The sequence below is a fragment of the Panthera pardus genome, unplaced genomic scaffold (genome assembly GCF_024362965.1).
Source record: "Panthera pardus isolate Hobbes unplaced genomic scaffold, ASM2436296v1 HiC_scaffold_10, whole genome shotgun sequence".
NCBI lineage: Eukaryota > Metazoa > Chordata > Mammalia > Carnivora > Felidae > Panthera > Panthera pardus.
The window spans coordinates 81,566,870-81,579,430 of NW_026526655.1; the positions used below are offsets into that span (position 1 = coordinate 81,566,870).

Here is a 12,561-nt window from a genome sequence, read left to right on the forward strand (position 1 = left end):
CAACTTATGACGACTTCCCCAAGGTGCATGCAAATGCCGAGGAAGGCAATGCAAGAAAAACAAGCTGACCTGAACATGCCTGTGATTAACACAGCCTAGAAAAGTTTTCAATAACGCTCCCTGCTCTTTCTGAGCTCCTCCTGGCTTTCCTTTTCCCTTTTTACACAGGGCAGAAATCTAGTGTGGTTTCTTTCCACACATATGACTGGCCATATAAAATTTGTTCATTTGTAATTTTTTTTAACCTGAACAACAACATGGTTGAAATACATTTAGAAGCTGACTTTTAATCCCCTTGTCTCGGTGGGTTGCTTGTTTTCCCCAGGGTCCAGACAAAGGGTGCTGCCAGGGCCCAGAGAACCTCACCTGCTATTTCCCAGAGTTCCCTGCACAGCAGAAGGCACTGCTTCCCACGATGTGCCTAGATGCACTCAGACTGCACACACCTGTCTGCATCCAAGCCACTGCTTTACAACTGCCTTCCCCTGAATTATTTCCTTTGGACCTCATAACCCAGCCATCCTGGCGGGTGGGCAGATACTTGTACCCTGACTCACAGGGGAGGGAACAGGACACCAAGCTTACTTGTTACAGCCACGTGTCGGTTTGCTTTGCCTTCATCTATCACATCCATGACTTCCTCGGGGCTTGACACAAAGCGCTCGGTGCACCCCTGCAAAAGAGTTGTTTCAGGTTCACCATTAAAGGACCAGAAAACACCAGTATTTTAAGACAGCTAAACATTTTCCCATTTTTCTCCTAGAGGTGCAGATTAAGAGAAAGGCTCCAGTGTTGATCCCACCATTTTTTCTCCTGCTTCTGGCTTGAATTCTACATGAAAAAGAAGTCTGAGCAAACCTTGGGAAACCCAGAAGTAAACCATAAAAGAAATGCCAGATTTTCCTAGATTTTTAAATACCTGTTCTTACTCAACAGCATGAGTTTCTGTTTCTGAGAAACAGAATAAAGAAAACCAGTGACAGAAAAAGAAATGGATGAAATTTTGCTTTGCCTTCCATTCTAGTCCCCAACTTTAATTAGACACATTCTAGACATAATGCTCTGCTGGGCTTCCTCTAACTACAAAGTATAAGCAATTATCCTCCATATAAAAGCCTCTTCACATGTGAATAATAAATATTTGTTCACTTCTCCAATTCTTACCTTATGTGATTAGACATCTGTGGTATATTTACAGAGATACAACTGGAGAAATTAAATGTCTATTTTTTTTACCAGATGAATATTAAATGTAAGGAACATGATGAAATACCTCCATACACTTTATAGGTAACGTTGTGAGCATATTACATAATAATTATGATGACAGTGACCGGAGACAAGTCAATTGCATCATCAAGTTTTCCTCATACCTTTACATACGGGACTCTGTTTTTGTCTTCATGAACAGCCAAGTTCGTCTTGGATACTACAGAGATAATAATGATGGCATGCAGAGGAGAGAAGAAAAGTTAAAGACTCAGTATTGGAGGATAAAGAGAAATTGTTACCGAAGACAGGCAAATCTCATGTCTTTGCCATACGCAAGTTTAAGCCTTGGCTGAGAACAAGCAGATAGTGTAAAGACAATAAAAGATCTCTGTATTTTCATTAGTTCCTTAAGCAGAAGTGTTGTGAATCCTTTCAGCCTCCCTGGACCTTAGTTACAGAGCAAATAGAGGACAAGCATTCAGGTTACTCACCATCCAGTAAGTCCCTGATTTTGTCCAAGTAGATCTCAAAATAGGAAACCTAGTTAAAAACAAATGGAGTTTGAAACAGAAATGCCACACTGTATTTAAAAACTATCACTATTAAAACTCATAGAAGGTCTTTGTCATGTACGGCTAAGAAGAGCAAGAAGAGGGGCCACAAAGTGAAGAGTTGGCCGACTCTCCGGGCTCTCCAGCCTCCTGACGCGTCAGCCTGCTCTGCGGGCCGCTGCCCAGTGCGGCCACTCTCCGTGCTTGACGGCCTCTGTGGTCTTGACTCAGGTGCTCCTTACATTGTGTGCTGGGCATCCACTCACAGAACGACTCTCCTTTTCACCCTATGTGAGCACCAAGCAAACTTCTAGGTAGGACAACAGTTGCAACAGAAACGTCCTTCACGAGCAATTGTCAAAAATCAGTAGGCCTCTCCTCATGTGTGACACTGACACCCTCACCAGACTGGGATGAAACACTCACATGAAGAAGTAGGGACTGGAATAAGGGCACTTTGCTTGGAACTACAAGAGCTCAAAGGGAACAGGGAGAGAGAGCTGCTGATGGTGGCCAGCTTTGGGGAGTCCAGGAAAGGTCCGAACAAAATGTGATTTAAGAAAGACAGACTAGCCTGCGAGAGGGAAAGGAAGCCTTCCCATCAATTATTCTCAAATGCCAGCCCAGAACCACCTGCATCAGCATGATCCATAGCCTTTGTTTAAATTGCAGAATCATGAACCCTATTGTAGTCCTCCTGAATCAGAATCTCCAGGAACAGGTCCTACGAATCTGCTTCTAATCCCTGGTTAGTTCTTATGTCAGCTGACATCTGAGAACAGCTTTAACTAGATATGCGATCTTGGGGGTTTAATTCACATGTAACTGAGACGAGAGGCCTCAGTTTTCCCATCTGTCAAATGAAGCCATTTGGACTCGATGATGTCAAAAATTCTGTCTAGGATTCTGCACTTTTTGTCTACACCTGCCTTCTGCATCTCAGATCAACTTTTCTTTCTCTCATGTTTATGGGTTTTCTTGAAACCTAAACAAAAGAATGGATAAACAAGTTGTTAAGGAAGAAAAAACGTGCCAAAATAGTTGTAAAGTTGGAGTGTAACTCTACAGGTAAGACGTCACCCCTGCATCCTAGCTCTGAACCAGTTCTACCTCTGGTTGTGGGAAGTGAAGCTTCCCCAACTCAAGGCTAGTCCTCACCAACTCAGTCCCACTTATTACCTTGTCTGTGTCTCAGCCTGGAGCCTAGTGACTTCCCAGTTTCTCTGAGAGCTGGGGCTTCAAACTCTGGAACCTGTACCTGGCCATCCTCTCCATATTGCCTGTCTCCCTAACAACCTGAGCCTGCCTGATCATCTGTCAAACTCCCCAGTCACCAAGCCTCGCACATCACAGACACACCTAGTTGACCTTGGAAAGAATCACTGCTCCTGAAACTTCTTCCTGTGGCTGGAATCCTAGGGTTTGTTTGGCCTCTAATCTTATACATCTCTCATTCAGCCTCCCTGTGGCCAACTCAACCCTGGTTCCAACCCATTCTATTGCATTTCAAGACTGCCTGGCTTTCATTAAGACTTCTGCATCTTTGAGGGGCACCTGGGTGGCTCAGTCGGTTAAGTGTCTGACTTTGGCTCATGGTCTCGTGGTCTGTGAGTTCAAGCTCCACATCGGGCTTTCTGCTGACAGCTCAGAGCCTGGAGCCTGCTTCAAATTCCGTGTCACCCTCTCTCTGCCCCTCCCTTGCTTGCACTCTGTCTCTGTCTCTCTCTCTCAAAAATAAATAAACTTTAAAGAAGATTTAAAAAAAAAGACTTCTGTATCTTTGAGATGTACACATGTATCCTTATTTCCATAGATTACAGAGAAATTACACTAAAAAGCAGTCATAAATTACATGTCAACAAATATGGCAATTAAAATCCTGTTCACATTTAATATCTTCTTTTACCACAGAAGATACTGGTGCTTGAGTAGGGTGAGGGGGAGTGATTTTGTTATTTTTGTCATTGCAAATGCTTTCTGAGACCAGGTGGAAGAAAAATAAATATGCAATTGTTTTGCATTAAGAAATTGCATGTTCAGAAATAATGTTTAAAACCTCTATGGGGCTCACTTTAAGGAACAGATTTTCAATAGTGTTTTAATCAAGCCTCTTTTTCTTGATTAAGCCTGTCACTGCTCAGTTCAAATATGGAACAATCGCTAGCCTTCCCACTTATAATTATGATGTATGAAATAAGTGAGCATAACTACAAATGCAGAACAGAAAGCCAGACTGTAAAATTCAGCCCTGGAGACTTGGGTGTTGTTTCTTCTCTCCTGCTTCATGCTGGGGCTGTTTTTATCTTAATAAGATTCACACTATTTTGAGGGCAGTAATTGGTTTAACATCTTACTCTGGGATTATCCCATAAGAACCCTACAGTAGTTTAAGGTATTTAAATGCAAACAGCCTTAAAGATGTACTAAGCTCCTAAATCTTGATCCCATCAAAGCAACAGGCTTCTGTATCCTTAGATATAAAGAACCCTGGCAAAGAGGAGAAACCAGCATTAGCCAATAAAGGGAGCAAAAAGATTTATAAAGTAAAAAGACTTGCCAGATCTAATTTATAATGGGGCAAACAGTTGTTGCCTTGTTTTTATATAATTTAGGAAAGGCACATAGCAGAAATAAGTAAGGTGGAAGTTTAACATAATGGAAAGGTGTTGCACTTGGGATTGGTGAGATCAAGAGTCTAATAACCTGATCTGTAACTGCTGCCAATAACCTGATACGTAACTATGGCCAGCCAGTGCTGTCTTTAAACTTCAGTTTCTTCATCTCTAAAATGATGGGCCTAGGGGTGCCTGGGTGGCTCCGTTGGTTAAGCGTCCGACTTCAGCTCAGGTCATGATCTCGCAGTCCATGAGTTCAAGCCCTGCGTCGGGCTCTGTGCTGACAGCTCAGAGCCCGGAGCCTGTTTCAGATTCTGTGTTTCCCTCTCTCTCTGACCCTCCCCCGTTCATGCTCTGTCTCTCTCTGTCTCAAAAATAAATAAACGTTAAAAAAATTTTTTTAAATGATGGGCCTAGTGCACTAACCCAGCCTTAAAGAATGGTCAGCCTCTTGGCTCATGTCCTCAGCACCAAGTCTTCTTAGAACTGCCTGTGTCTCTTCCTCACCCCCTGTCCACACCGTCCCCAGTCGCCATGGCAGGAACTCAGCCAGCCATGTGTATCCTGGACAACACTAATCAGAGCTGGGGGCAAGCCCTGCTGTAGGCTAGGCCAAGGAGCCCACTCCCTGGGGAATTAGGAATCGGGAATAATGGATGTGGAACAGGAGTTACCATGGTCCTTCTCCCCTTACCCATGCACCCCCTGAACAAAGATAAAGCAAGCAGACAGAAATGCAGGGACTGTAACAGGGATAGTGTTTCTTTCGGGGGTGATGAAAATGTTCTGGAATTAGTGATCATAATTGTGTAATTTTTGAAATATAGTAAAAACCATTAAATTGTACACTTAAAAATGAATTTTATGGTGCATGAAATGTATCTCAAGCTTTTTAATTTAAAAAAAAAAAATTTAAAGGAAAAGCAGGGTCTGGATTCTTACTTTTCTACAACCCCCAAGCCACATGCCTTCACATTTTGTACCTTATAACAGTTTTCTCTAGTTGCTTAAACAAGTGGCTTTCAATCTCTTGCGAACAAAGGAGCTCCAACGAATATACCCCTAATACTCAATGTTATGAATTAACAGCTATAGTTAAGAGATTAAAAATCTCTTTCAATTCAAATTTAAGTCAGAGCAGAGGTTCTGGTTTAAAACAAACAAACAAACAAACAAACAAAAAACAGGAAGGATAATACCTTCCCTAATACTTGTCAAAGTGTGCTTCCCAAAACACTATTCTATCATACCCCAAAAGGAGAAAAATATGTCCACAGTCAAATACGCGGGAAAATGTAATATACTACATGTCCCCTTTGTAGAATTATGCTGCATAATAGCATGTTTAACTTGTGATGAATCTAACATTTTTCAACAAAACATTTTTTCCAGCTTATTTGGCCACATAAACCTTTTCCCTGGTAACCCACCTATTAATATGAGGGACCTGGAACATACTTTGGGAAATGCTGTCCTCACCCAATCATAGACACATTCTGGTCACATCTCTAGAAATCTACAGGGTAAGTATAGAATTCAAACAACTATCAAGATGATTCCATCCTAAAGAAGGCTTTTACTTTATCTCAATTATTTCCTCAGTATTAACCTGAACCATTAAATAACTATGGCTTTGCTTATGATGGCACATCATCTAAAATACATAAAAATCATCTTTTATGTACACAGAAAAAGAAGAAAGCTAAGAAACATGATTTGGGGCTCAGTTTCTTCTCCTTGGACTTAATCAAGGGCACTTACCTTGATATGAAACTCCAGGTTTTCATCCATGGAATAGATGTGGTCAAAGATGTCGTGCGCGATCCTTGGGATGATCCCCATGAGTTGAGGGTCATGTAGCTTCCCCTAGTGAGTGAAAAAACACAAGCACAGGGAGCTAAAGAGTGCTGGGAAACCTGTCTGAGAGAAGGGACCATATGTGGATGCACGAACAGAACACCGTGGAAGAGGGAACACCCATACACGTATGTCTGCTCCTTTGGAGGGTCCACCTGGCAGGCAAACAGACCGTTAAGTTCATGGAAATAGATCAGCATGCTGCTCCTTTTACCAGCAGTGGGGGGCTTGTTCTATCAAGCCCCAAAAATATTCACTCCTGCTGCCGCTCATGGCAGCAAATGGGTGTATGTGGGTAAGGGTGTGGGTAGAAGGGAGGAGGGCAGGAGGGCGGGAGGAAGACTGAGATTATAGGGTGACTATCACATCCCAAAGGTGGTTTTTGTTTTGAAATTTTTACAAACTGATCAGAAGGTACAAGTCCAAGTTAATCTGCGTTAATAAAGCCACCTTGAGAGCTGATAGTTTCTTTTATGTCATCATTGCTCAAAAATTTCTCACCTTATTCTAGAAAAACCTTCAGTATCGCTTCACAAACCAATCAAGAAAAGCCATTTCATCGATTTCTTAAAAATCCATAATTCCCAGCCTGAATTGTTCAAGTAATTTTTGGTTCTTTCCTTTCCTTTTCTTTTCTTCTCTTTTTTTTGGGGGGGGGGGTGGGCTGTTTCTAATACTTAAATCCACTTGTAATATATTCTCTTATTCTTTTACCCCCCTTTTTTCTCTGAGAGAGGTCTAGCCCTCTCTTCCCATGGAGCCAGCACCCCTAGGAACCCTCCTCCAACCCTAAGGCGGGGTGTGGGGGTGGGGGTGGGGGGGTTGAGGGATATTTTATCTAAGGGGTAATGGGTTAGATGAGTTCTTCTGTGATTTGAACTATTTTACTAAATCCATGTTTAAGATCCAGATTTGCTGCCTCTGAAAACTTTCAAAAAAGATATGCCGTAGTATTTGAAAGCAATTCCTAAAGAAGAGCTCTAGAAGTATTTACAGCGGCAGCCCTAGCAAGGGCTCCCAGAGAGCCTTCCTTACTCCCACGCTCCAAGTTCTATTCTGTTCCATGTTAAGCCACCTATCAGTGCACAAACACATAGTCTGCAGGTCTAAAGTAATCGTTGGCAACAGTATTCCCAGAGTTTTTCAGACCTTCAGAAAGTTATAAAACTCTGGGAAAAAAAAAAAACTGGAACTATAAGAAAATCACAAAACCCGTCTTACTCTTCAGTCTCCCAGGGACACCAACAGCCTTCAGCAACACGATGACTCATATCCTTGTTCCAAATCTCCCTGCCACCTGGAAGACCTGCTTTGTTTTCCTCAATCAGATCTTCTTTATCCTTCGGGGATTCACCACATAGCTCCTCTTTGACAGGTTGACTTTCAAGCCAATATTTGAGTTACCAAAAGCAAGAAGTCACATGGACCCTGGCACTAACTCCAGGCCACAAAGCGCTCTACATTGTGAATCCTCCTTTGCACACCTGATCCCTAACCTTCCACTCTCTTGAAAGCAAGAGAAAAGCTGACTTTAGATATATCTGTCCTCTGGCAAAGCTCTCTTACCCGGGAAAATGGGTTCTCTCCTGGAATGCCTTCATCTGCTAAGAATCCTATATCATTTGATATCTTTATATTGCTTTTTGTTTGACTGTACAGTCCCTAAAGGCAAGGTGGCCAGCGCATATGTATTTCTTCCCACTTCTTATGATACTTAGTACGGTGTCTACTGCATAGAATTATTGTAGAATACAAATTAAACAGTATACATAAAGTGCTTAGGGACAATAAATGTTAGCATTATATTATTCAGCTCATATTAGGTTCTCATTAAACAGTCGTTGGGGTTTATTTGACCTGAAGAGTCTGAAAATATATTTCTATCCCGGACCATTAACATATATCTTAGGAAAATAGCCCTGAATGACTGAGACACAGAGTTTCTCAAATGTTGGTAATCTTACTTCTCACAGGCCATCATAAACATCAAACACTGGGCCCTGTATGCTCAGGACTATGAAAATTGCTGGCAGAAATGACCCGGACAGTGAAAGGGGTGCCTGGGTGTCTCAGTAGGTTAAGTGTCTGACTCTTGATTTTGGCTCAGTTTATGATCTCATGGTTCACGGGTTCAAGCCCCATGTGGGGCTCAGCTCTGACAGTGTGAAGCCTGCTTGGGATTCTCTCTCCCTTGCTCTCTGCCCCTTCCCCACTCACACTCCCTAGATAAATAAACAAAAACAAACAAACAAATAATTAAGAAATGACACAAGACAGTGAAAACACAGATCTCTCTCCAGTCAAATGTCAGGATGCCATTGGGTCAATCCACCTCAGAGAGTCTGAGGAGTGTCCCCCCACGCTCCCGCAGAACCCTTCAATAATCCATCATAATCCTTTAGCTTCTCCTCAGTGGTTCACAGACAAAGAAGAACGAGTGATAATTCACAAATCATTTATAAATGACTCCAGTCTGTTTCTCTAGATACTTTCCCTTTCAAAAGGTTTATCTTCCAATTGATTTCTGGCTCACACAAATATTGACATCCCTTTGTTTGCCTTTGTCAGGGTAAGAACCAAGGCAGAACCAGGGATGAGTCTGCGACACTCTCTGTTGCTTCCCTGAAGCCCACACCCAAAAATCACATGAGAGGGAAGGACATGTTAATTTGGAGAAGGCATGATAATACCTCCATTCCCATGGTCACAGAAGTGACACTCAAATCTAGCAAAGGTTTAGGGGCTGGGATGCTTGATCTAGCTCATAGGCCCAGGAGTGGTGACAGCTGAGGCTTTATGTTCAGTACACTGAGCCTGCCAAGACAGTGTGTGTGTGTGTGTGTGTGTGTGTGTGTGAGTGAGAGAGAGAGAGAGAGAGAGAGAGAGAGATGTAGTGTGTGGGTGTGAGTGGTGTTGAGAGGGTGTTGATGTGTGTGGTGTATGTATATGAGACGGAGGGGTGCTCAATAAAGGTCTTCACTCTTTCTTCAAATAAAATACACAAACACACACACAATAGTCACCTCAGGTGATAAAAGGTGGTAAAAAGCAGAGAGCTATAGAAATTCAGAGAACAGAGAGTCCTTTCCAGCTGTGGTGATATGAGATGGCTTCCCCGAGGGACAGCAAATCTTGAGAGATGGAGATCAGGATGGGCAAGAAGCAGGAAGATGAGATGAGAGGAATGCAACAGAGGCATAGGAACTGAGAAACAATACCCCATTAAGAGAGCCATGACAAGTTCAGTTGGCTGGAGGATCAGGGATGGACTTGAGTAGCAAAGGAATGTCCCACTTCACCATCTTTCTTCTCCCAGAAAACACAAAGAACATTTGTATACTTGTATCCTACATAATCCTCTTCCAAAACTTCTCCCACTTCTGAACGTGGCCTTCTCGGAACATGTGTGAAAGAAGAAACCAGACCCAGGCCACTGGCCGCAGAACAAGACTCCCTTTGTTCTAGCCCCAGTTGCCTTCTCAACCTCCCAAGCAGGATGGTTTCCTGAAACACTTAAGATGGGAAAGCAGGCGGCCCGTCAGCTCACACGAGCACCAATGCACTCGGACAGGCTCATTAAAAATCACTCGGCTGGCTCAGCTCAGCAGTGGGGTGGCCTGCACCATTCCACGGGCTCCTGGTGCCCTTGTGGGCAGAAGGAAAAACAGCGTGTCTCCATCTGTCTAAATCGGTGCTGAAGAGGGACACAAAGCAAGGCACGGGGCCCAGAGAAGCCCTCCCGGGCAACACACACTGAACGAAGGTCCAGCCCTCCCTTCCCCTGGATAGCCAGCACCGCCAGCAGCCCTCCCTCACCCCAGCCCTAGAAGCACCGGCTGCACCTGCCCTGGGCCCAGTGCACCACGGTGCCCTACCAAGCCTGGCATCAGCACTGACAAGTGTTTCCTATTTTTACTGAAAATCCGCCTTAAATGCTCCATCTTCAGAAGCTAATCTTTCCAATTTTATGTAGGCTTATCTGTTTGTTCTCCTCAATAGAAAGTAATGGAATCACCACTGGATGTCAGACCAAAAATGAGGGGATTAAAATGAAAAACAGCTTTAAAATGTGACAGCTCTGTCCATTCAGGGAGTTAACATCCCCTTCCAAAAGCCTTTGAAAGATCACAATGTATAATTCCGAATACATAAAATCCTTTCAGATGGTGCAAGCCCTGCAGGGCTTTTTTTTTTTTTTTTTTTTTTTTTTTAATTTAATTGCATTCCAGGATCCTGGATTTCTTGGTCTCCCACAGTCTCTATGACTTCGGCTCGGGGCTCCTCCTTTCCTCTGTTTTCCTTTAAAGTATCCCCTACCGTCTTTCCAATCTATAATCACCCTACAGAAAGAACTAAACTAAGTGTCTGTGGGGGCAGGGCGATGCTGGGAAAGGGCTCCCATCTGCCCCACCCCGTCCTCCCGTGGACACAAACATGTGATATTCAGAAGTCACAATAAAGAAAAGCAACCCCTTACAATCAACCTGTTAAAACCGACAAGGATGAAAAGGCTACAGAACTTAGGCAGCTATGAGAGGAACCCGCACAGAAGCCAGTTCCCTTTAGGGGGCCATGGGTCCCTCTGGGCCCACAGCAGTGCTGCAGGCCTTGTAAGGTTCACACTGTGAGACAGAGGGCTCCAGATGCTCTCATTTAACACAACATCTCCGATTTTGGTTTTAAAGAGCTGGCATACCTCTTTGCCATCTCCTCACACCCACCGATGCCCCCCGCACACAACACAAACTAAGATTTTACTCTGGGGACAGGTCTCTCCTTTGATGGTTTACAATTTAAATTTCTGACATTTAGCAAATATCTTGTATTTCCCAAAGATGAATTAATTCGAAAGCCAAAAAGGTCATTCTTGTAAACATTCCCTATGATTGGGGGGCGGGGGGGGGGGGAGTTCTAAATATTGCATTTTTGTTGTTGTTTTATATACCATTTGGTAATTTTCCAAGAACCTGGAGACTGATGGATACCATCATGAGATGTGCTCTCTCTCTCTCTCTCTCTCTCTCATATGCCTTATGAAGGAGCTATTGTCACAGCTACTGGGAAGGCTGGCACTTAGGAAATCTATAACTGCAACTTTTCTGGTGCCTAGAAGGTCAAGGGTCTGGGGCTCAGCAAGAGAGGCAGGCGAGGGGCTGGCCATGCCCGCGTCTCACTGCAGGAGAACATGAGGTGCAAGAAGACAGGGGGCCAAGGCTCAGGTGTCAGGCGACAGTCCTACTCTGTGCAGAAGCAGTGGCAAATAAACCTGATGCCTCCTTTAATCTCTCCAATCTCTGAACCACTGTCCACTGCAAAATGGGTGAACGTAAGTCAACACCACAGAAACGAGATCCCCCAGAGTCCGATGCACACTTGAAATCGGTGTGAGCAGAACATCAGAGCCTCAAGGCTTTTTGCCTCGGGCCTTTGAAATCTCCTCTTCAATAGGAATGATTCATAAGCTAAACCGATTCTGCAGCGGCTGGCCAGCCGGCTGGCTCACTCAGAGACATTCCCAGGAGGGTACCGAACATGAAAATCCTAAGCTTGAAGGATCAAGGATTCATCTTACCCTGCTGCTTGTAAGCTGAATTCCCCAAACTTCCTCTGCACAGTTGCTTGTAACAACCACTCTTTTACCTCTCCTCACCTGTCAGGGGAGCCTTTTAAAGAATTATCCGCCCTGAAGGGCTTACAGGAGTCCGTGGCAAAAAGCAGGAACAGAAGACACAAAGGGGGCCAATTTTGTCCGCAGACGTGCCTTGTCTGGAACACAGCCTGGAGCCGCAGACCTCCACCGCCAACAATTTGCACTGGGGTCACACCTTCGAGAGCTCACAGGGCCAGGTGTGTAAGTTAATGACAGAGGATGCTGCACGTACATTCATACTCTCTTGCAGTGTGCAGGGATGGGGCCAGTGTGGACTGGACAGGGCATGAGGGTATCAATTGAACAACTATTTTATGGAACCCCTCCCAGGTGACAGTCGCTGTTTCACACAGTGGAAATGTCAATAAACAGGCAAACAAGACAATGAAGAGCTCTGCTCTAGTGAAGTTTACACTTTATATTAGGTTGAAATTTCATCCAGTGTCATAGAATCTTCATAAGTAATCTCTACACCCCTACACCCCACGTGGGGCTCGAACCCACAACCCCAAGATCAAGAGTCCCACACTCCACTGACTGAGCCAGCCATGTGCCCCAGGATCTTCAGAATTTTCAGCCAGATTTAGAAACTTAGAATTATGTGAAATCATCCCATTTTAAACACTGCCTGCAATTTTAAAATATGTACAATAATAATAAATTTTTTAAAATGTAA

The 12,561-nt window shown here is 43.8% G+C and overlaps 1 protein-coding gene across 1 annotated transcript in view; it reads right to left on the reverse strand.

The window, feature by feature from the left end:
* The window catches only part of KIF5C (kinesin family member 5C), a 164,382-nt gene that overhangs the window by 90,697 nt on the left and 61,124 nt on the right, over positions 1 to 12,561 (reverse strand). Inside the window, exons 4-7 of the mRNA XM_019455717.2 lie at positions 6,140 to 6,244; positions 1,704 to 1,752; positions 1,374 to 1,429; positions 586 to 673 (exon numbers count right to left, since the gene is read on the reverse strand). Coding sequence (XP_019311262.1) covers positions 586 to 673; positions 1,374 to 1,429; positions 1,704 to 1,752; positions 6,140 to 6,244 — 298 coding nt within the window. The remainder of the gene's footprint in view (positions 1 to 585; positions 674 to 1,373; positions 1,430 to 1,703; positions 1,753 to 6,139; positions 6,245 to 12,561) is intronic.